Here is a 25,000-nt window from a genome sequence, read left to right on the forward strand (position 1 = left end):
GTCTTATTTACATATATTTTTATGGCTGTTTAGGCTGTCGTTTATTGATACTTGGCATAAAGGAAGTTTCTGTCAGCTGTTCAGTAATGTGTTAAATTAAGTTTTAAACTGTACTTTCTTTGCAAACTAGTATGTTTTGGACCTTGCAAAACATGATGCAATAAAATCTGTTTCTTTCATTCTTTTTTTTCATCCAGGATGTATTCTAGGATTTTTCCTGTCATGGCTAGTTTTGGGATAAAATATATGTATCTGGCAAAAAATCTAGAAAACTCAAGCATTTTTGTGTGTGTATGTCTTGTATATAAATTTTTTTTTTTTTTTTTAGGTATCAGTTCAACCCTTCAAAATTCCTGACTCAAGTAACATCTCAGGTACTTCTGAAGGCTTTAACAAACCTTCCACACACAGACTTCACTCTTTGCAAGTGCATGATTGACCAGACTCATGTATCCTTTGATTTGTGTTGTTTTAAGATTAAGGTAAAAGAATGGGTTTACCTGCCTAACTTGGATGTTTGGATTATTTAACTAGGAGGTAAGACTCCCGAGATTTTGGTGAAAAGATATTCTGTTGGGTCACCCTTTCAGTCCTCAGGCTGTGGGCCCGAGGTCAGAGTTTGATCTGGGGCTATAATAATTTTTTACTATAGAATAAAATTGGGGAAAATATAAATGCGCCGGAAGTATTCGGCGGTGATATGTCTACTTTTTTATATTGATCACACATGGAGTACTTAAGTGCTTTGTGAAATAAATTGTTACTAAGCTAGAAATAAGAATAGTTTGCTGTTTTAAGTGCAGTATTAACTGCAAGTAACATTTACATGTCTGTGTTTGACTTCCATTCTTATTAAAAGCATACTTTCTGTGGTGTAAACAGTTGGCTCTTAATGTGAGCATTGCAGTTGCTCTTCAAATGACTTTTCACACTCAGCAGTTTAAAAAAGTGCCATGTGGTGGTATATTTCCCAAGCAAGAACGGACCACTTGATAGAGTTTAAAGGACAACCTACCCAATTTTTTTCTTCCCAAAAATGTTTCGTGTAATCCAACAGCAAAACTGTGACATACAGAAAAAGCATTCTTTAGTAATTCCATTCATTTTATGGCTGAACTTGTTTTGGTTCAACTTTTTTGTGAAATCTTAGATTTTCTTTCATGTCATATCACCAAGGCTAGTAGGTGCAAAGTAATTAGGTTAGGTCATTGACTTTACAGAGCCATGAAAAACTAATTCCTCTTAAGCATGGCTTTTTAAATGTGCCTTATCAGCAGGGCTTATAGAAAATTGAACCCAGAATTTTTCTGTAGTTTTCATCTTGCTGTCTGCACAAAACCTTCAGGTTTTTATCTAACTTATGACACTGTATATTGACCATTTGTATATTTTATTAAATCTAATAAGGCAGCAACAGTTTAGCCATGTTCCAGTGTATGTTAAGGAAAGCCACAGTAAGTTATTGGCTGTTTATTTCATCATTCATGCTGTGTTAAAGTCTATCCTGACTTAAAAACAGCAGGGCAAGGCAGAGAATGTTTTAAATTTTTTGTAGAGCTGAGTTTCACTGATCTTCATCCTAAATGTAGGAAGAGATTTAAGAGACTTGGTGTCAATAAAAGGTAGTTCTCATGAATTGTAATTTCTGGAAACATATACTTCCTAGCAAGTAAGAGGGTTTAGAATTAAATGTTACTGGTAAGTTATTGGGGGAGGGGGGTAGTAGTTCACTAACTGATATGTAAATTCATAGCTCAGCAAAAGAGGCACAAATAATTAGGCTTCAACTATAATTTCTTCATTATGTAGTACCCAAATTAATTCCCAATACTTTCACGTTGAACTGCTTGTGATGTTTAGAGACCTTAAAAAGGTATTGAGCAAATACTTAAGTTGACACTGCATTTAAGGAAAACTCAAAATGAAAGCACCTACACATGGCAGCTCATCTTTCTAGCAAACTGTGATTGATGTACGTTACAGCATAGGATGTACAAACTGTGTGAGGGCATTGGGGCTGGGTACTAAAACCCATGGTTTTCATGAAAAAGTTTGCAAAATATTTCTGTATTTTCCAGATTTCTAGTGGCCCTGCTCATCAGTCACAGACTTGTAAGTATCACACCTCCAGATTAATAGCGGCTACAGTTCTCAGCCTGAACAGAAGCATGAGTTCAAGCTTAGTTTTTTAGGTGTAAATGAACAGTAGAACTCAAATTAACTCATCTGATTTGTTTATTTACTTAATACATTTTCTAATTGTTTAATTATTTAACATAAATTAGTTGTCATTCCCTTTAATCAGACATTGGGAGCCCCACAAAGAAGAACATAATTTTCTTCTTACTGTCCAGATTTTCTGTCACTGAGATTTGTCCATGTTTTTTGCAGTGAATTTTGCTTGTTGGAACATTTTTGCATTATATACAGAGTTTGGTTGAGGCAAGTGTTCGAGTTAAAGGAACTGAGGTGAACATCAAAGACAATAATTGTAACTAGTCTTTAACTATGATCAGATTTCTCGCACTTTGACTCTGAACTGCAGTGAATAACCTAAAAAGAGAAACTGACTGCTACTTTTTCATGCCTGTCATTCAGTTGTTTCTTAAAATGTATCCGAGGTTGCCACTAATAAAAATCAAAAGAAGCAAATTGATGAAAAATGACTGGCTAATACTGACAGTCAAAAGTAGTGCTGTTGTAATCTGATGGGAGAGAGTACTAATAGTAAAACTCTATATATATATATATATATATATAATATATATATATATATATATATATATATAATATATATATAATATATATATAATATATATATAATATATATATAATATATATATTATATATATATATATATATGTATATATATAATCACATCACAGGGTTTTTCTCTTTGTTCCTGTAGAATGACATCAGGGAGACAAAAGCCTTGATAGTAAAACAGAATCATGCACCATGGCATCCACTTTCGGGCCATTTTGGGTATAAAGTGTTAGAAAACAATAGACATTTAATAATGTGGGAAAGTTCAAGATGGTCTGAAAAACAAACACTTCAGGCTGAAAAGTGTGTGTGTGTATGTGTCTAACATAATATATGTATGCATACAGTGGATATAAAAAGTGTACACACCCTTGTTAAAATGTCAGGTTTTTGTGATATAAAAAATGAGACCACAATAAATCATTTCAAATCTTTTCCCACCTTTAATGTGACCTATAACCTGTAGACTTCAGTTGAAAAACAAATCTGTTAGGGGAAAAATATAAAAAATAAAAAACATACAATAAGCTGGTTGCATAAGTGTGCACACCCCTAAACTAATACTTTTTTGAAGCACATCCCTTCGGCAGAATCTCCTTTCTCCGTTCCTGTGTTGGCTTAATTCATAATCTGCTTTCTACTGCTTTGTAAATGTGAATTCTGCATGGCTGTTGTTGCTGTTCTTAAGGATTTGCATCCAAAATCCCAGTCTCGCATTGTTTCTTGAGCTTCCCCCTGTTTTATCATCATCATCCCTTTCCACTTTGAATTATAAGTTTTTTTGCTTGTGTTGTGTATAGGAGCCTAAACTAAGTAGCTCTAAAAAAAAAAAAAAACCCCTTCCAGTTGAACGAGGCAGTTCGGGATGACCCTATTTGAATAATCGGCTTATTTCACTTGACTCTTGCTGTCTTCCAGTCCCACATAAAATCCTTCAACTCTTTATTAATTGCTGTCCGTCCCGCATAAAATCCTTCAACTCTATTAATTGCTGTCCGCAACATCTCCTGTGGTTGATGTGCCTGGCCTGTGTTTAAAACTAAAGTGACCAAAAACATTTTAACTGCTTGTATCTTGCTATCCATATCCATATAACAGAGCTTCCAATTTCTCAGGTTTTGTTTTATCTTTTGAATAGTCTCGTCCCACATATCCTTAGCTGCCACACCAGAAACCTTTTTAATCCATACTCTAAGTACTTCACTTTATCTTGTCCCCATAGATGTGGATATTGCTAAACAAATTAGATTGTGGGTACATACTTTACAGCTACTGTCTTTGTTTTTTTAGCTTCATTAAATGTTTCCCGAAAAGATTTGAAATTACCTGAAAATGTTCCATAACACTGAAATGTCCTTTACTAGCTTTATCAGGTATAAAATAACATCAGCTTTTCTTGATTACCATGCCAATTATATCCTTGAATTTCTGAGTCTCTTGTTTTTCTTTGCCAGCGGTTTTAAATGTAGTGCAAATAACAAAGGGAAAGAGTATACCCTGCTTGGTTCCTTTACTCAAATTATCAGAGAGTAACCCACCCACTTTAATTTTTGCCTCCAATCTCTCATATATTCTTCTAATCAGTCTTATAATTGTATCAGGGGAATGCAGATTTTTCCATTGCCGTGCTTGTAAACTCCCAGCTTACTCTGTCAAATGCTTTCTCTGCATCAAGACCCACCAACATCATCTGGTATTTTCTTACATTCATTTTCCCTCTGGATCATCTGTGTTCTGTTAATGTTGTCAGATATTTGCCTCCCCTTCACAAAGCCACATTGATCCAGATCTGTCAATTGTGGCATCACCTTTGCCATTCCTTTAGCCATTATAGACATAAACACTTTATAAGCGTGGTTTAGGATTGAAATGGTCATATAGGAAGCTGAATCTGATGGGCCATTACCCTCTTTAGGTTCTACAGCCACCACCGCTTTCTTCCAGGAAGTTGGTGCTTCTCTTCCTCTTAATACTTTAAACAAAACCTTCCAAATCATTGTCCATTTCTTTCCCCCCTCCTGACTTCTGAGCTTTGACAAAAATACCATGTATTCCTGGGGATTTTCCTGTTTGGATTTACATCACCATTTTTATCTCCTCACTTCTTATCTTAACTATTAATAATGGAGCCTCATCTACCTCTAACCTTGGCATTTTTAATTTTTCCATTAACATTTCAATTTGAACCTTTTCTTGATCTCCATGTTTCTTTACTTTATAGAGACTTTCATAAAATTTCAGAAATCTTACTAGTACCTCTTCTGGATCTCTTGTTATCTTCCTTGTTATAGGCTGCCTAAGCTTGGGGATAACCCTTTCTACTTTCTGTTGCCTGAGTCGTTGTGCTAAAAGTTGTGCTCTGGCATAATTACCAACAAACTGTTGCTTGTCAGCAGTCTTTCTAAAGTCCTGCATATTATTGAGGTAATCCTTTATTTTCTACTTAGTCCTTTGCTTCTCTTCTTATGTGATAGTCCCCCTTTTCTGCTGTACTTTAACATGTCATTCCCTCTAAGTAATTTATGCTGCTTCTTAACTAGATTTTTCTTTATTTCCACCTTTTTTAAAAAACTCCACTTTAATTTGTATCCTAATCCCCAGCTATATTTTCAGAAGAAATTTGTCTTTTCCAGTAATTCCTGAATAATTTCCACTACCTATTCCTTAAATTCCTATCTCTTCATCAGATTGGTGCGAAAGCACTCATGCCTTTTGTATTTCATTTATATTTTGTACCTTGTGGTTTTATTTTAGTTATTATTGGTGCATGATTTGAAGTAGTTATTGGATGTGTATCAAAGCTTTCAGTTAAATGCACATGTTCCTGTGAAATCGAAGTTCTGTCTAGCCTAGCACAGTTTTTGTATCTTGGAGGAAAATATATAAATTCACTCCAAACTCCTACTGCTGACTTCGCATCTTCCATGCCAAATATTTTCATAAATTATTTAAAAAATCTATCCTGCTTTGTTGTTACATTTTCTTTTCTGCCTCCCCAGACAGATCTTCCTTTCTGCAAATCAAATTCCATTCCCCACTTATAAATAATAATCCCTGCTGAAAACCAATTTATTTCTCCCAGAATTTTCTTAAGCTCCATTATAGCAGTTTTAGGTGGAATATAGATGCTTACCAGTGTAATCCCCCCCTTGCCAGTAGCCCCTTAGTACTGCAGATGTACCATTATTATTTTGTTTATCCTCTTCTGTCGCTGTTGGAGCTCCTCTTGCAATTAATATAAGTACTTTTCTTTTCCTTTGTCCCAGGTACTGAATAACTGCCCTGAAAATCTTTCTTTATCAAATTCACATGTTCATTTCTTTCCAAATGTGTCTCCTGTAACATAGCTATTTGCACTCTACATTTTTTAATATAGTTCACTAAGTTTTCTTTTTTGTATACGTCTATGAGTCCATTGACATTTAATAACACTGAAAGGCTCATTGTGCCTAAAAGTTATTATTCCCATCTTTTATTTGTAATAGTTTAAATATCTAGTTCCAGCTTTTGTGTTACATGCACACACTGATGTTTGGCAGGTTGAACTTGTATACAGTTTTGTCATATCCACTTTTGCCTATGTCACATCTTATAAAACCTTATGTTTTATTGAAAGCCCTCAAAACAAACAAAAAAAAAAAACAAATATACCTGAAATACGTATTAAAAATATTAACACACAAAACTATGCACATCTTCAAATACTGAAGTTTTACCTTCTTAATAGGAACAGTTGTTTCAAACTGATGGCCACACTGAGATTTGGGTAATCTAAAAAGTTATGTCTTACCGTAGCATTCCATCTATATTGTTGAGCCCCATTCAGTCATTAAGTATGGGTATCTGTTCCGACCTCGGAACCGAGCTGGCCGTCTTCCAAGCTTGCGTCAGCTACAAACTCTCAAGCTAAAACTCCTACCCAGAATTCCCCTCTCCCTGTTACCTCAGATTGAGTTTGCAAGTCAAAAGAAGGTAGAGGCTACCTCTGGTCAAATGACCTAACGGAACCGGATGGTGAGATCCACTAGAAGCCACAGGAGGGGGAAGGAGGGAGGGTCGTACTGAACGAGGATCAATCATACAGATGGAACGTTATGGTAAGACATAACTTCTTTATCTGATATTGTTAATCCTCGTTCATTCCTTGCATATGGGACAGAGTCCCCAGCCACCTTTTATTCCTGGGAGGCTCATGGAAGGACATTCCTCAGCACCATAGAACCAAAAGATCCTCTTCCCCTGGAGACCAAATCCAATTTGTAAATGATTGATGAAGGTATGATGTGAGTAGCCCAAGTCGCAGCTGCACAAATGTCATGTAAAGAGGCTCTGGCATGGAAGGCAGCAGAAGTTGCCACGACCTTGTCGAATGAGCCTTTATGATAGTAGGTAATGGAATATTACATTGTCTGTAAATGAAGGTCACGCAGTCTTTATCAACAGCACATCCTAATCTAGGTCCAGAATAGGCCAAATATAACTGGTTTGATTTACGAGAAGCCTTAGTCCTGTTCAAGTAAAAGCGAATTTGCCTGTGGATATCTAGGGTATGTAGGCAATACTCTCCTCTGTTTGAATGATTGGGGAAGAAAGCTGGCAGTTCAGTGGTTTGATTAATGGACATTTCAGAGATCACATTTGGCAGAAAGGAAGGATTAGTTCTCAATGACACTCTTATCTCTATGAAAAATCAAATAAGGACTCTTGATGCATAAGGCTTGAAGCTCAGAGATATGTCTGGCGGAAGTAACGGTGATCAAAAACAAGGTTTTCCACTGGTTTGAAAGGTGGCATTTTCAAAGCTTGTAGGACTAATGACAGGTCCCATGGTTGAGTAGGTTCTCTAAAAGGAGGTCTTAGATGATTCACGCCTTTTATGAAGGTCTTGCATAACTTGTGTGACATAAGAGAAGAGTCTTGAACACCATCATGAAAAGTAGATATTGCAGCCAAATGAACTCTAATGGTAGAGGCAGATAGACCGGACTGAAATAGGGTAGACAGATATTCCAGTACTATCGACACTGGTGCTGAAAAAGGGTTTTTTTCTTTCAGCCAAAAAGTAAATCTTTTCCACTTGCTGAATTATGTAATTCTGGTGGAAGACTTATGAGATGCAATAGGAATGTCACGTACTGGTAAATAAAGATCATTCTTCCTGGCAATCAGAGGAATTGGAGGAGCCAAGCCGTGAGCTTCAGGCTGTTCAGGTTGGGGTGAATCAGATTCCATGGATGGGAGATCAACCCCGGGGTTGGCTGGAGAATCCAGAGTTGATCTAGCAGGTGAGGCCAAAGGAAGGGAAACCAAATCTGATGAGGCGAATATGGTGCTATGAGGATTACTTTGCTCTTCAACCGGCGGGCTTTCTTCAGAAACTGGGGAATGAGGGGGAGAGGTGGAAAAGCATAAAGCAGACCCGAGGGCCAATTGCGTCCCTGGGTGACTGTCCTGGAGGGGGAATCAGGGAGAAATAGTTGCTGCATTTGTAGTTGGTCGGGGACGCAAAGAGGTCGCAGCAAGGAAGATCCCAGCGGTTGAAAATCTCTGCCGCTATCAAGGGATTCAGGGACCACTCGTGCGGTTGTAGAATACGCCTTCTGAGTCTGTCTGCTATCACGTTGGAACTCCCGGGAGTGTGCGTTGCTGGAAGAAAGCAGTTGGTAGCCATCGCCCATGGCCATATCCTCATGGCCTCTTGACAGAGTGGGTAAGATTTGGTTCCACCTTGTTTATTGATGTACCAGACCACCACCATGTTGTCTGATTATATCGCAATAGTGCCAGATGGCAACAGAGGATGGAATGCTTGCACCGCCCTCAGCTCCAGAACATTTATATGCAGATGGGCCTCCATTTCAGACCAAGTACCTTGAACTGTCTGTCCATGAAATAACCCCCTTCACCCCATCAGGGAGGCATCCGTGGTCACTGTAGCCTTGGGCTGTTGGGGGGGGTGTGAGACCATTGTGACGGATTGTGTGCCATCCACCAATTTAGATCTTGTTTGCACCTGTGAGTTACCAGAATCTTGGCTGAAAGAGGGTACTGAAAGGGATACCATTGTGTGAGCAGTAGCCATTGTAGAAGCCTCATGTGAAACCTTGCCAGGGGGACAATCATAATGGAGGCTGCCATGGAATCCAACAACTGGAGAATAGAATGAGCTGTAGATTTCTCCCTTGAAGGGATTGGAAATCAGTTGCTGCTTTATCCTTAGTATTCTATGCTCTGGAATGGATGCTCTGCAGTTCTTTGTATGCAAGATGACTCCTATGAATTCTGTGGACTGAGAAGGGGTGAGATTATATTTTTGCCAGTTTATGGTTATGCCTAGTCTTTCTGCAGTGAGGAGAGTATGCCAGGGCTTCTTCCAATAGGTATCTGTTGAGTGCCAGGGCTTCTTCCAATAGGTATCTGTTGAGGGCAGAGATGAGCCAGTCGTCTAGGTATGGAAACGCTTGGAATCCTTGTAGTCACAAGTGAGCTGTGACAACTGCCATTCACTTTGTGAACGCACTGGGGGCTGTAGAGAGTCTGAAGGGCAGTACTCTGAACTGGTAATGACTGGCTCCCGCACGGAAGTGAAGGAATCTTCTTGATGGTCTGTCCACTTTTATGTGGTAGTACACATCTTGTTCAATCGAGCACATCCAATCGTCTTTTTCCAAAAGCGAAAGGATAGACTGTATTGTGACCATCCGGAATTTCTGCACTTTTACAAACTTGTTCAATGCACTGAGATCCAAAATTGGTCTCCAGTCCCTAGTTTTCTTTGGCACCAAAAATAGCCTAGTAGAATCCGGATCCTATCTGGTCTGGAGGGACTATTTGGATGATTCTTTTTCCTTAGCAGCTTTGAAATCTCTAACGCTGCTTCTTCCCCTTGACTGGGTGGAACGTCTGGTAAGCTTGTTGAGTGAGCGGGACAAAGATCGAAGGGGATATGATAGCCTCTGGTTATTATCCTTTGTACCAAGAATCGGTGGTAATGGGTAGCCAGGCAGAAGGGTACAAAGAGAAACAACCCCCAACCACTTAGTTGGGCCGCTCTTCAGGAGCGCTGGTAGGATTGGCCAGGGAAAGGATCCCTGGAACCCTGGTTACATGGACCCCTTCTGCCCCAAAAAGGGCATCTTCCCTGAGAGTTTCCCCCTCTGTCTCTAGGGGAGAACTCGGCCTGTGTGTCACGGAAAGAATCTTGAGACTTTGTGTGCCATATCTTCCCACTCCTCTGGTTTCTGGAGAAAGCTCGTTGAGAGAAAGAATAATGGGCACCCACAGCAGAAAGGGTCTTACCGTCCTGTTCACATCTGGCCAGTGTGCTTTTTAACCTTGGGTCCGAACAACGACGAGGCTTGGATGGGAGCGTTGAGAAAGGAAGCCTTGAAGGGTTCCGTGAAATTACACACGAGCATCCAGGCATGTCAACTCAAAACAATGCCTGAACCCGCCGCACTAGCTGCTCCTTCTGATGCATGAGATATTAGGTGCATGGAGGAGTTGGATATCGATTCGATGGTAGCTAGCTGAGAGGCCACTTTGTCACGGACCTCATCAGACATAGCTCCAGCCAAAGTTTTCAGAGAGCTCAGAAATTGTCTGTCTGAAGCCTGGTAAAATGTGCCATATAGTTCAGGGAACTGATTGCAAAGGTCGCTGATGCAAAATTTTGCTTCCCTATTCTGTCCAGAGCGCGGGACTCATTGTTTGGTGGATGGACAGTCTGTCTTTCTTCTTCCGCCAGATCCTTTTTAGTTGTGGCCACCACCAAAGCATCTACAGGAAGACCATTGGACCAATGGGGATCACTAGCTGGAGGAGACCAGACCAAATTTTATCTGACCTCTGGGGAATGGCCTCAGTGGTGTCAAGAGCCTTCCACACACACTGCACGACAAGCCGGACAAGTTCGTCGGCAGATGGAGTAACCTAGGAGGTAGGGGGCCGGCCACGAAAGGCCTGCAGTAACGCAGACTCTTCAGAGGTCGGGTTGGAGGGCTGCCAGTCACCTCTTTGTTTAAGGATTTCAAGGATATCACCAAAAGATACCTCAAAGGGTGATCGAGGGGGGACCCATCCCCATCATCAAAGTCTGTGCCTTCAGTAAGGGACTCCTCTGTGAAGTCCATGGGCTTCCTCTTGCACAAGCTCTTTTGATGATCTTCCTCCGAGGAAGAAGCTGGGGAAGATGGCTCAAAAGGGGTCTCCTGTGGGAGTTTGTCCTGAGGCCCTTGTGCCCGGTGTCTGCTAGGAGCGGCTTGTGAACATTGCGGTCCAGAGGAGGGTGGGGAGAGTGATAGCACAGGATCGCCAGCCGATGCCAGAGCCTTCTCCATAAGCTGGAAGGCTGGTCCACCAGAAGAGGGATGAGGACCCAGGGCAGGGTCACCCCTCGCCTTAGTGGCTGAGCCTGTCGACTCAGGAGTCCTTGGATGGCTGTAAAACGCCAAAGCATGTATGCCACAGCTGACATCCTGGGCCGTGACAAGACTCCTTAGTATGGTCCATAAAAGGAACCGTAGTGCGGGAAGACTGTGCCATATCAAGGGGCTTCAAAGGCAATGAAGGAGGAGAATAAGTAGGGGTCTTTTTGGTAAAGGGTGATCACCACCAGAGGAAGTATAGGTCCTGGGGGGTGGAATGCCTCTAGCCAAAAGCACTGGATTCACAAGATGCAACACATCGTGTTCAGAGAGGCTTCTAGCGAATCTCACGGACATAGCTGAGGGAGAGTCAGGTCTTTCCAAGGACGGAGCAAACTGTGCCCACCATGGAGGTGGTCTCCACAGAGAACAGCGGAGCTGTAATGGACTGAACTACTGATGTCTGCACTGAGGAAATCATTGGTGCCAAAGGCGTGGTCTGCCCCGACAATGAGGTTGGTACCGAAGCTGTTGTCAGTGCCAAGGCCTGAGCTGAAAAAATCTGTGACTAAAGCTGAATGGTCGATACCAAGGCGGTAGTCTGTGCGGGTAAGTTGTCGGAGCCGAAAAGGAAATGGGCGTCAACATCCATTGACGTCATGACAGTCTGCATCGACTGGACAGTCTGTTCCGGTAAGGGAGTCTGAACCGAGGAGCTCCTTGGTACCGACACGATATGGGGCACACTAGTCAATGCCGAGGTCGCAGATGGCACCGACGCCCTCTGTGCCGAGAGTCTAGGCACTGCACGCGCAGGAGCCGATGAAGTTAAATCTAAACTGGAAAGCTTAGCTTTCCTGGGTCTCTGTTCCTGAGGGTCCCCAGCTGGGGACGAAGGAAGAGACTTGGCCTTTTTATGTTTGTCACTCTTTCTTATGGGATCTTGGAGGGGTTGAAGCCTCCAAACCTGCAATAAGCCTCTGAAAAAGGAGATTTAAGTAGCCCCTTCAATATTAATTTATTTTTTCTCTCAATTAAAGTCTGTTAGAGAAATTCTTACAAATCCTGCAAGGCAGGTCAACTGTTAAATGAGGCACACCCAAGCAATAGAGACGCAGGGAATGTGCATCTGAAGTAAGTAATTTATGGCCACAATCTAAACATCTTTTAAACCCTTGGCTAACTTTTTTATCTGTCATGTTAGTTAAGGAAAGAGAAAAAACAGAAAAATGCCAGCAATGGTACAAGAAATACCTGAAGGTAAGAAGGAAAAGAGGTTTACCAACGATGGTAAAAAAAAGGATGACCTCACGGTAAAAAGAGTGGAAAGGAGTCGAAAAGGTTCGAAAAGGGGTAGTCGCTAAATGCGATAAGGTAAGAGATAACTATCTAGTAACTTTTTTTGTGAAAAAAAAGTTGTTTTAGAAGTTAGTATGAAGAAAAATACTGTACTTGGCTCAAGAGAAGTGGCTTGACACGACCGAATGGCGATGCGGCAAACAAAATCTGAGGCAACAGGGAGAGGGGAATTCTGAGTAAGAGTTTTAGCTCGAGAGTTTGTAGCTGATGCGAGCTTGGAAGATGGCCGGCTTAGTTCCGATACCCACACGCAAGGAATGAATGAGGATTAACAATATCATGGAAGGTTATCCATGCAAAGTAAAGATGCATGGCATGGCATGTGCTTCTACTAAGTGCTGTCTGGTTTTGTCTTATCTTTGTTGCTGCCCCAGAATGAGAGAGAACTTGAATGCTTTCAGAAAACATTATTTTTGATCCATTGAAAAAAAGCCATTAACAAAAAGAAGTATTCTGTTTTTAGTGCTGTTCATCAGATTGTCTCCATGGAGACATGAGAACCAGTTGGGTTGCTTATTCTAGTATGTATTTGTTTGCTAGAGGAGAGCTTTATTATGTTCAGTGTTATAATTCATTTGCTTTTTCTTAAAACTTATTACTAGATAAAGCCAAGAGCCTTAATCCAGTCATCCCCCTATGCAAGAATGAGAAAAGGCACATATTTTTTCTTGCATTGTACTGTTTTTTTTTTTTTTTTTTAATTTATTTTTATTTTTTTTAACATTGCAGTGCCTACATTTCTTCTTTCTCTCAACAAGAAGAAAGAAATGGGCACCTGTTTACTTTAGTATCTCCATTACACTTGAAAACAAGAGACAACTCCAGCTAACTTGAAAACGAACACAAAGACCAAATAAAAAGCAACTCCACAGGTGAAAACACTCAGTCCAGGAATCACAAGTATAATACAACCAGAAATAAATTGAAGTTAAATAACTTTAATAAATGAGAAACAAAAAAAATAATGTGTTTTGTAGTAATATTGGCCTGTAGAGAGCATAAGTATTTTAAAACTTTGAACTAATTATCACAATTAATGTTAGGAGTGGTCAACTAAGTGGTCACATGATTTATGTATGATGATATAAAATGGTTTTATTTTTGACTGATTAGTATCTTGATAAAGCCTGGTAGGAACCAGGCGAAAGCGCTTGATCAATTTTTTTGTTTCTCATTTATTAAAGTTATTTAACTTCAATTTATTTCTGGTTGTATTATACTCGTGATTCCTGGACTGAGTGTTTTCACCTGTACACTTGAAAATAACTGAAAAAATGTTACTTTATAGTACATGATATCTACATGCTATGCAAATATTACTGTTAAGAACAAAAGTTTGTTTTACTTGAGCTTAGTTGTTTCCTTCCTCTTCCCCTCTAAGTGTTCCTCCGAACATTAATGACAAGAAGTAGGGCATATGCTTGAGAGTCCCCTACAAGTTTAACAAAAGTCAAAAATGTCCAGTATTTCCAGGTTTTCTTGTTCTACAATTTTTCACAAATATAATTTACTGCTTTATAATCCCACATTTATTTGTCAATTTCCGAGTTTCTGGTTTTATTCCTGTTTATCTCCATCTCCCTAATCCAGTTCTTGCTTCTTTTCCAACATACTTTGGGTTCGGCTTGCCAACTCTTGCGCTTTTTTCTCTTATCTCAAGCATTTTCTGTTGAAACAGTGGAAAAGGTTTTGCTTTCGCAGTCTGTGGGCTTTATTACCAGGAGAATAAGAAGCATAATCTCCTTCTGTTTCACTGCTCACTTTTTTTGGGCAAACCTTTGTATTTCCTCCTTAGCGTGTTCTGCATCAGAAATGATTTTGTTCCCCTAGGAAAGAATATTTTGAAGACAGCTGGGTGCAGCAGTTTGAATCTCGTGCCTGCTTCTCGACATTCCCTTATTTAGTGGAATAAATATGCTCCTCTTCTGCCTGCTATACAGTGAGTAATCATTGTCTACAAACATTCTGCTGTCTCCCACTTTTAGTACTTTTCCTTCTGCCACAGTTTTGTCAGAATCAGCTCCTGCTGGTGAGATTGCATCTTTACTATTAAATGTCTAGGTTGCTTTCTCATGGCCAGGTTTGGAGCATACACACAATGTGCCCTTTGAATTAATAACTCCTGCTGTGGAATACCAGTCCAGTTGCTTTTTGTGCTTTCATAAAATTAATAAATTTTGTTCCTTCTAGCTTCTGTGTTACAGTAGAAAATCTCGGATTTTTCCTGCGTGCTCTGTCCTCCTCTAATTCTGTTATTTTGGAAACATCCCTTCTTGAGCAATTTCATATTCAGCTAGCCTATTCTTCATTTCAACCTCTGATTTTTGCAGTTTTATCATCTCATCTGAATATCTCTTTAAAGCTCCTTCCATTTTCTCTGTCTTTTTGTTATTTGACTTGATATACTCCGTCAGTGTTTCATTTATTTTATTCAGCTCTGAGTACATTTGTCTTATTTTTTCCTCTAGGTTACCGGAAGTCATGTCGTGCATCAGAGCTGGAGCTTGTGTTGATTTTTGCTTAACAGCTGCAGAATTCTTCCCAGTCGGTGTATTTTCCTTAACTTTTGTGGTTGATTTTCTTTCAGGTTCTCTGAATTTCCTTTTTGCTGGCATCCAGGCAGTGCGTGCCAGTTACAAAAATTTACCCCAAAAATGGGTTTACTCTCGGTCTTCTAAGTTTCTGTTTTCACACTGGGTGAGCTGAAATTAAGTAGTTAGTCAATGTGCAGCCGTCACGGAAGTCAAATATTTTCTTTTTTTATATATTTTTTGTGCATGCACTCTTGATCACCCCCCCCCCCCCATTTTTTCCATCCCAGATGTTATCTTCCTAGATTACCAGGAGAAGGGATGTGATCGACTGGGACTGCTGATATTGTAGAGTGTTTTAATAGTACCACACCATTTGGCTAGAAAGTTTAGTGTAAGTTCATGTATCTGCATAAATCCCAACTGGAATGCTCCTTCACACAAAGACTTCTTTCTTTAGTTGAATGGCTGTGTCACCCATTCAGCAGATATGGTGGTATTATGTTGAGGTGCCATTAGGTAGACAACAACAACATGCTTTTTGCAGCGCTGTGGCCATCAGCCCCACATCTCTTTTTTGCCCCCCCCCCCCCCAGTTCCTGGCATTGCATGACAGCGAAACAGCAACATGGAACCACCGCTGTCATCTAGATAAGTTTGAGGTTATCATTTTTTATGTGCTTATACCCCCCCCACTTCTCCCTGTTTTTTATGTGCTTCTACCCCCCCACACCGCCCCCCCCATTTGTCTGCAAAGCATTGTTTAGATGTTCTTCATTTCACATTGCTGCAGTCCTTACACTTGGGTAGTCCGCTGTCCTCGGTCGGCCCGAATATCAAAGTATAAGGCTGACGTCGGTCAAGGCGCATTTGACTGACATCAGGACGTCAGGGTACAAATGCGCATGACCGACGTCATATCCTCAGTCTTTTTTGCCGCATGGTCCGATGCAGAAGCAGCGTTGCAAGTGCCATTCGGCGTTCTGAAATTTTTCGAATTTGGAGTTTCAGACCGAGTCAAAGTTGGCTAAGTACCCCGTTGGGGAATATTTTAGTTTTTTCTTGCCTCAGTGGTTTACCGGATGTCAGAAAAAGTGAATAACTGTATTTCTTGTGGGAAACAGATACCGCATAGAGATTATCATACTTTGTGTATTCCTTGTTTAGGGCCTGAGCACGACGTTGTTGGGTGCCGCTCTTGTGCTAGATTCAATAAGCGCACTATAAAGAGAAGATTAGATTGTGCCAGGTTAGTCTTCGGGAAGCGGTGCAATTATAAAATGCCGTCGGATGCTCCGACGCCCGCTTCTTCGAAGAAGCGCAAGGACAAAGCAGCTAAGTCTAGGCTAGAAGAACCGTCCGTACCGGACGCCGGTTCTTTAGAGGTGTCGGTGGAGCCGGTGGTTCCGCCGGAGGTTTCTTTGGAGTCCCAGGGAGAGACTTTGTTATTGCAAGATGTGGCCTCTCAGGAGGCAGGTCAGGCTGAAGGGGCTTCTCAGGTTACTGTACTCCCCTCCCTTCCTAGGGTGGTTAGGCCCTCTCCTTCTGTTTCCAAGGCTTCCCCCAGAGGCAGGCCAGGTTTAGCTTCAGTTGGTGTCACCCCTAGTTCTTCAAGAACTGTGCCCAAGAAGCATATGCTTAAAATGGCAGAAGATTTGATTACTTTGATTAGAGGTTCTTTGCCCCCTCCTGATAAGAGACCTAGGGTGGAGCCTGAACTAGGGAGTTTTGAGCAGGCTTCGGATGTTTCAGAGTCTTCGGCTGAAGACTTGCAGGAGTATTCTCCTTATTCTGATTCTGATGTGGATGATTCTACTCCTTCTGCTTCTCCTCCTGAGGATTTTTCTTTTTCAGAGACTCTTCATTCCATGAGGGAGCATTTTAAGTGGGAAGGTCAGGACTTCTCTGATTCCAGGAAAAGGCTTAGGGAATTTTTGTTTTACCCCAGCATAGGCCTTTGGCTATACCTCCTGTTCTGGATGTGGTGGAAGATGTTTTTGCAGAGGCTTCTCTTAATCCTGATTCTTTGCCTCCTGCTCCTGTTAAACCGGATAGGTATTACAGGGTGCCTGAAGCTCATAAGTATCTTTTTAAGAGTCCTAGGGCAGACCCAGAAACTGTTAGTCAGGGGCCTAAAGGTGTTAAGGCTTCTGTTGTCAAAAATCCGGTTCCTCCAGATAAAGAGGCCAGGGCTTTGGATAGATGGGGAAAGAAAGTTTATACTTCTTCCACCCTGGCTATGAGGGCTTTGAATTGCCAGTTTCACATGTTGAAATACCAAAACTATCTCCTTTCACAATTGAAGTCCAAGGTAGATGCTCTGGCGGAAGGTATTGAGTGTAAAGAGTTACAAGATTTAGTACATGTTTCTGAACAAGTGGGTAAGCATTCTTTGCAATGTGGTTTTGATGCTGTACAGGCCTCGTCTAGGGTGGCTGCCACTGGGTCAGTTCTTCGCAGGCACGCCTGACTGAGGGATCAGAATTTATCTGACCATGTTAAGACAAGGATTTTAGATGCTCCTTTACAATCTGATGTGTTGTTTGGTTCTCCTGTTGAGGCAGTCTTAAAGAAAATGGAAGACAAGGCTAAGTCTATGCAGACTGTTAAAGATTTTTTGCAGGTTCAGCCTCCGAAGTTTATTAGAAATTGGCCTACCAAAGGGTGGACGTATCCTTCTTATGATTCCCAGTCTAGGGGTAGGTCTAGACGTGGTAGGGGCAGAGCTCAGGGCTCTTTCAGGCCTAGAACAGGGAGTTCACCTGCACAGTCTTCGGGTGAGGGCAGGGGTCAGTCCTTTCGTAAACAGACCCAATGACTTACCTTTTCAGCTGCCAGAGCCTTCTCGTCTGGCAGCACCTTTGGGAGGAAGGTTGGCACTTTCCAAGGAAAATTGGAGCTTAATCACCCAAGACAGATGGGTTTTGGATATCATACACCACGGTTACAGGTTTTATTTCCATACCTTGCCTCCTTTCAAAGGCATGCCAGACGTTCCTCCTCAGCAAAGAATAGAGGCTCACAAACAAATTTCTCTGTTACTTCAAATAGGGGCCATACAGCCGGTCCCTATGCCAGAAGTGGGCCTAGGATTTTATTCTCGCCTGTTCCTAGTACCAAAGAAAGGGAACACGTGGAGACCAATTTTGGATTTATCTACCCTCAACACTTATCTGAACATTCCCAAGTTCAAAATGTTGACGTTACAACAGCTTTTACCTCTGCTGGGCAAAGATCATTGGATGGTAACTTTGGATCTCAAGGAGGCTTACCTTCATGTTCCTATCAGACTGAGTTGCAGGAAGCATCTGCGTTTTCGGGCTGGGACTTCTCATTATCAGTTCTCTGCATTGCCATTTGGCTTATCTACTGCGCCCAGAGTGTTCACGAAAGTTCTGGCTCCAGTGATAGCTTTCCTCAGGCTAAAAGGAATACAGATCTATCCTTATTTGGACGATTGCCTGATTCTGGCTCAAGGAAGGGACGAGCTTCTTCATCATTTGGAATATGTGATAGCAGTGCTAAGATGCCTGGGGTATTCTGTGAACGAAATAAAGTCCAGTCTAGTACCCTCTCAGGACATGTGCTTTCTGGGTGTAAGACTGAATACAGCATCCCAGATGGCCTTTTTGACCCCGGACAAACAAAAGAATCTTTCCCTTTACTTTCATCAATTGTCTCATCAGTCCAGGCTGACTGCAAGGACAGTCCTTCAAGCCTTGGGGTTCATGGCATCTTGTATTCTGGTGCTTCCCAATGCCAAACTGCATATGAGGAAGTTACAATGGTATCTCAAATGTATGGACACAGCACTGCCAGGATCTGGACACTGTCATTCAAATAATATCTTGCATTCAAAAGGAATTGTTGTGGTGGGCTCAGGAATGTCACCTAAACAAGGGACTCTCTGTGACCCGGCCAGAGGCGAGTCAGATTCTAACGACAGATGCCTCAGACAAAGCTTGGGGAGCTCATCTGAATGGAAAGTGGATACAAGACAAGTGGCCTGCCAGACTACAACATCTACATATCAACCTGAAGGAGATGTTAGCAGTCCAGTTTGCATTAATAGCTTTCAAGGATTTACTTCTTCCAGGGCAGGTGTTGATTCTAACAGACAACACAACTGTCATGTGGTACATCAACAAGCAAGGGGAACACATTCTTATCCTCTATGCAGGCAAGCAATGATTTTGTGGGAGACTGCTCTCAGTTTACAGCTAAATCTTCAGGCAAGGTTTCTGCCGGAGCACAGAACTCCTTAGCAGATGTGTTGAGCAGATCTAATTATGGATCCCCACGAGTGGAAATTGGATCCTCATGTATTTCAGAAATTGACAGTGTCATGTGGAACTCCAGACATAGATCTGTTCGCTTCTCCACTAAACCACCAGCTGCCAAAGTTTTGCACGAAATGGTTTCATCCCACAGCTTGGAAAGTGGATGCTCTTTCTTTCAATTGGAGCAATCTTCATGTGTATGCCTTTCCACCTCTGCCTCTCCTCCCAAAGGTACTACTAAAGGCCAGACAGGACAAGCCAAGGATGATTTTGATAGCTCCAGATTGGCCTCGACAGCATTGGTACCCATTACTGAGAAGCCTGGTACGGGAGCCTCCATGGCCTTTGCCTTCGATTCCACACCTGTTGTCTCAGGAGGACAGTCATTTGCTCAATGTCAAGCTTCACTCTCTTCACCTAACAGCCTGGCATATGCTGTTTTGAACCATAGTGGGTCTCAACTTCCACAGCAAGTTTTGAATGTTATTTTGGAAGCTAGAAGGCCTAGTACAAGGAAAGTGTACGCAGATAAATGGAAGAGATTTTTATTTTGGAGTGCAGCAAAGGATTTTGATGTTTCTGAGCCTAATTTAAGTGTGGCTCTTCAATATCTTACTGAGTTACTGGACAAAGGTTTGTCCTTCTCTTCTATTAAGGTTCATGCTGCAGCAATTTCGGCTCACTATGACTGTGACCCACCATTGTTTTCTCATCCTTTGTTCAAGCAATTTCTTAGAGGGGCAAAGAATATAAGACCCCCACGTGAGCTCCTACTCCTGCTTGGGATCTCAATTTTGTGTTGGAGAAACTCACTCTACAACCTTTTGAGCCTGCAGCTACTACTGAGTTGAAATATTTATCATGGAAGACTGCTTTTTGTTGGCCATTACCTCTGCAAGAAGGGTTTCTGAGTTGCAGGCCCTTATGGCGGTTGAGCCTTTCTTAATTTTCCATAAGGATAGGGTATCTTTACGCACTAATCCTTCCTTTATGCCTAAAGTGGTTTCTAGTGTGGCTTTAAACCAAACTATTCATTTGCCTACTTTTTATGCAAACCCCAAAATAAGGGGAAAAGATTTTGCACACTTTAGATGTACACAGGCAGTTGCGATATTATTTGAGCAGAACTAAAGGGTTCAGGCAGTCTCAGCAGTTATTTGTTTCTTTTGCTTTGAGTTCTCAGGGCAAGCCTGTGTCAAAACAAACTATTTCTAAGTGGATTGGGTTTTGCATTGCTTTCTGTTATTCCCATCATGGCAAGGAGATTCCAGCTGGGATTAGGCCTCATTCCACTAGGGCTACTGCCACTTGACAGCTTTTAAGGGGTGGCAACTAAGGATATTTTGGAGGCAGCTACTTGGAGTTCAGTGCATACTTTCTCTAGGCATTATCACCTTCCACTTTATTCTAAATCTAGGGCTGGTTTTGCCACTGCTATTTTGCAGGGCATTTTGGCAGCTCCTGCTTCCTTATAGTTTTGCCATCCTCCCTTACCTCTGCTTTGGGATTCTACCCAAGTGTAAGGACTGCAGCAATGTGAGATGAAGAACATAGTACAGTTTTGTACCTACCATAAATGTAGATGTTCAAGATCCACATTGCTGCAGTCCAATTACCCTCCCTCCTTCCCTCTGTAGTTAGAGGCGGTTGTGTGGGTTGGGTTGTCAATATGGTGTATATTGTATATATTGTACATATTTTTAGTGCAAGGGTGGTTGGTTGGTTGTTTGCTGTCTTTTTTGGTTTTTGACCTTTCTTTTTAGGGTCTTCTGACATCTGGGGCAAGAAAAGACTGAGGATATGACGTCGGTCATGCGCATTTGTACCCTGACGTCCTGATGTCAGTCAAATGCGCCTTGACCGACGTCAGCCTTATACTTTGATATTCGGGCCGACCGAGGACAGCGGACTACCCAAGTGTAAGGACTGCAGCAATGTGGATCTTCGAACATCTACATTTATGGTAGGTACAAAACTGTACTTTTCTGCATTGTTGGGCTAATTGCTATTGCTTGCTTTCTGTATACTCCTAGCTGAAGTGCTTTTGTCTTCCTTTGTGTGGCTCCCGGAAGAGTTTCACTGGCAGGTACTGCAGTGCTTAGATGATTTTTATAGCTTACTTTCAAGACTTTCCCAACAGCTCAAACTCAGTAGTTTGTGCAGTGTGACTTGCTTCTCTAACAGGATTGTTCATGTCTATACCAGTTATTTCTGTCAACACAAATGAGCCGTCTTAGTTTACTTTCTCAGCCATTATTTGAGCTGGACTAATGAATTAAGCAAAACATTTTAACAGAGACTCCTGGTCTTGTCCTGTGTTTGTTTTTTTTCCCCTCTTATCTGATATGAAATTTTATACTTCTGGCGTTGTGGTCGTAGTCTTCGTTGTTTATTATTTGCCAGCATTTACTAATAATTTACTGAAATGGGAATGAAGTTTTGGTGAATAGTTCACACATATAGCCATTGTAAAGGTTTCGTTTTCACTTCTGTAAACTGAAGATGGTCTGTGAAAGAATTTTACTATTGCTCTCTCTCATATGTTACTAAAATGCTTTCAGATATTGTATAGACTAACTGTATTTGGGCAAGAAAGTCACATTCATTGTTAAACATAGCAGAGCATTTATAGTTTAGAAGTTGCTTGTAGCAAATTTAATCGGAACTAGACAGTAAAAGAAGAAATATGTTAATGTAATAAGATTTTGGTTTGATTAGTGTATTTTACTTTTGAATGGGTTAAAGTTGAATATGCTATCTGCTAAACCATGCACTTAGTATTATTTTCAAAGAAAATAATCAGTTGTTTTGCAGTCTGCATAGTTGCACTGCATTCAAACATAAAATAGGGTTGGAATGACCATTGCAGGCCACCATTTCTCACCATACTGTCTCCACAGTTTGCTACCTACATTTGTTCCTCTGCTATTTGCAAGGTGTCTGTGGTGTGAGCATTAGTCTGAAGTTTGCTGAAGTCCGGTTGTTATCTACAGGGTTGCTTCTCTCTGCGAGCATGGAGTTGTAGCCATAAAACTGAATCCTATTATTCTGACATGGTCTTTGTGCTGTAGATCAAATCAGTAGCCAGTTCTGACCTAATAATAGTCTTAATTTCTGACTTCAGTAGCGCCATTGTTTTGCCTACTGATGAAGTTAATTTGACTTGCAAGCACGGTTTTGGTTAGCTCCTTGCTGTTGCTTTGTAGATTGACACCATAACTGCTTGCTTTTAGCCATCTAGGGCTACCACCTTTATAAGAGACCTAAATGTTTTTAACATGTTTCTTTATAATGATCTTCATTGCTGCTGTCATTCATGTGCTTGACTGCTGGTTTGGAGATTTTTTTTTTGACTTGGTGTTCCCCTGTAGTGCATTTGCAATGAGGTATTTGCTGAGTGATTTGACATTGCGTTTGTTTCTCACAGTGTGAGTTACTTTATTGTGGTGGTTACTGTGTTTTTGAATGTGTATTTTTTAGCAGGTGTGAGAATTTTTGACTTTTTATAAGCCACTCCCTCCCCTTCAACAAGGAGGACAAATTGCCACAGCGGCTACTTAGCTGAATATTTGAAAATGTGCACTAACTGTCAGACAGTGCTCTGCTTCCCTTGCTGACATGGCAGCTGCACCTTTCTTTCTCTATTGGGTAGCACTGGTATTTGGAGATTTACCCCTTCTGATATTTTGTCTGCTCTCTAAATTTTGTTGACTGTTTTAGTATCTCCCTTTGTCATTTACTGCTGTTGTGTTGGTCTGTTTCTTTGACAGGAAGGACAGTCAGTCAGTTTTTTTTTTAAATAGATCCTTAAAACGGACTATACATAATGAATGTTTATTTTAAGCATGTCTTAATCAAGAATAATGTATAATATGCAAGAGTTCTAAGTTAAGAACATTAACTGATGGACAAAAATTTAATTTGAGTGGGTTACTCCTTAGGGAAGCATTTTCTGACAAGGCTGGACTTAAAAAAGACAAACTTAAAGGTGATTGGAAGGGGCCATCTGTCCTAGTACAGATCCTTCCCATTCCTTGCAAAAAATTAGGCTTTTCACTAAGTGTTCAGGGGGTTCAGACTGTGAAAGTATCAGAGGTGGGAATTTTTCAGATGTATCTGCAGTGAAGAAATAGCTCCAAGAAAAAAGAGGATCTAAAGTAGTTAACTTCATTTGTGCAGCAACCTTTGGGAATCGGATCCGACCTCGGATTTGAGCCGGCAGTTTTCAACAGCTTTAGATCCGAGCTCCAAGCTCCTCCCCCTACCCATAATCCCCTGCCAACCCTGACTGACCCCAGATCGATCTAGTTTGCCGTGGTTTCTTTCAGCAGCTTGATCCAGAGTCTCCTGGCGTTCTCGTTCTCTTTGTGAGAAAAAATTTAACTTTTTACAACTTTTCTTTAGTCTTTGGTGTGAGAGTGTGTTTAGCCCCCTTTTAGTCTAAACTCTCTTAGTTTATTTATTTCTAGTTATCCTCCCCCTACCTTCGTGGTTCCGTCAGTGTTGTGTGTGTGTTTGGGGCTTTGTGTGTGTGAGTTACTTTCTTGAGTATGTCTGAGGCCCCAAAGATAATGTTTTCTAAGTGCACAGAGTGTGGCCATAAGCTGTCCCCAGCGGATGGCCACACTCAGTGTGTATTGTGCCTTGGGGTTGAACACCTGTCCTCTGGTTGTACCATTTGTGCAGCGTTCAACCCCAGGGCACTTAAGGACCAGAGGTCTAAGCTGATTCTGGCGGGTCTTCTGCCCCCGGACTCGGCTTCTACCTCCGGTCCTTCCATGGCTCCCGCAGCGGCTGCCACTCCTGCTTCCCTCCCCTCGGCCAGGACTCAACTTCCCGCCTTAGGCTTGGAGGAGAGGGAGGCTAGGAAAGAAAGGAGGAGGGAGAAGCACCACAAGCGGCGGGCCGAGGCCTCCGCTTCGGCCCCTCCGGCTAAGCGGTCTTCTCCCACCAGGTCTTCTGGTTCTTCTCCTTCTCGGATCCGGTCCCCGTGCTTTTCACCGGGTCCTGAGGAGGAGGAGACCCGATCTCCTTCGAGGTCATCGAGGTGACACTCCCGCCCCGCCTTGGTGGCCTCGTCGAGATTTACGAGAAGTCTCACAGATGCCGATTTGGACCGGATGATGAAAAGATTCCTCCAGGCCCAACTGCAGATGGGAGTGCTCCTGCCTCCCCCCCTCCGGGGGGGAGCTCGACCCCCTTCTTTGCCCCGTTAGCTCCTTCTCCGTCCTGACAGGGCATACCTTTCCCACCACAGTCCCTCTGCTTCAGTAAATTTGGACTGTGGAAAATGAGAGAATAATGGTTAAGGCCCAGTTAGAGATGGGACCTCTCTTCCCCTCTGATTCTAGGACAATAACAGAACTGTGTTTTTTTGTCGTGTTTTGGGCACCTCCTCTCCATACTTTGGTTTTGGTAAACTCGAGAGTGATGTAGACATGGCTGTCAGTAGAGTTTGCTAATCAGTTTGTTAGCATCCCATGAATATCTGCAGTCTCCATGTCGACATGTTTGGCTTTAAGCTTTTCTAACGCTGGAGGTCTTGGTGTCTATGATAATGGCTCTGATCCCCTCTTTATCATGTGGGTGTTACCATCATCACCATTAAAGTCCTTGAGACAGAGGTCATAGGCTTAGTATTGAATCTGATGTTTTCATTTTAATCCATTCCTCAACAGCTGGGTTTGATCCTCCTCTG

At 41.7% G+C, this 25,000-nt stretch overlaps 1 protein-coding gene across 1 annotated transcript in view; it reads left to right on the plus strand.

Annotated features, from left to right (window-relative positions):
• EIF3K (eukaryotic translation initiation factor 3 subunit K) overlaps positions 1 to 25,000 on the plus strand; it is a 507,694-nt gene that overhangs the window by 221,724 nt on the left and 260,970 nt on the right. Inside the window, exon 3 of the mRNA XM_044087012.1 lies at positions 329 to 449. Within this exon, the coding sequence (XP_043942947.1) occupies positions 329 to 449 (121 nt within the window). The remainder of the gene's footprint in view (positions 1 to 328; positions 450 to 25,000) is intronic.

The sequence above is a fragment of the Protopterus annectens genome, chromosome 1.part0, assembly GCF_019279795.1.
Source record: "Protopterus annectens isolate FY-2018-M chromosome 1.part0, PAN1.0, whole genome shotgun sequence".
Lineage (NCBI taxonomy): Eukaryota > Metazoa > Chordata > Ceratodontiformes > Protopteridae > Protopterus > Protopterus annectens.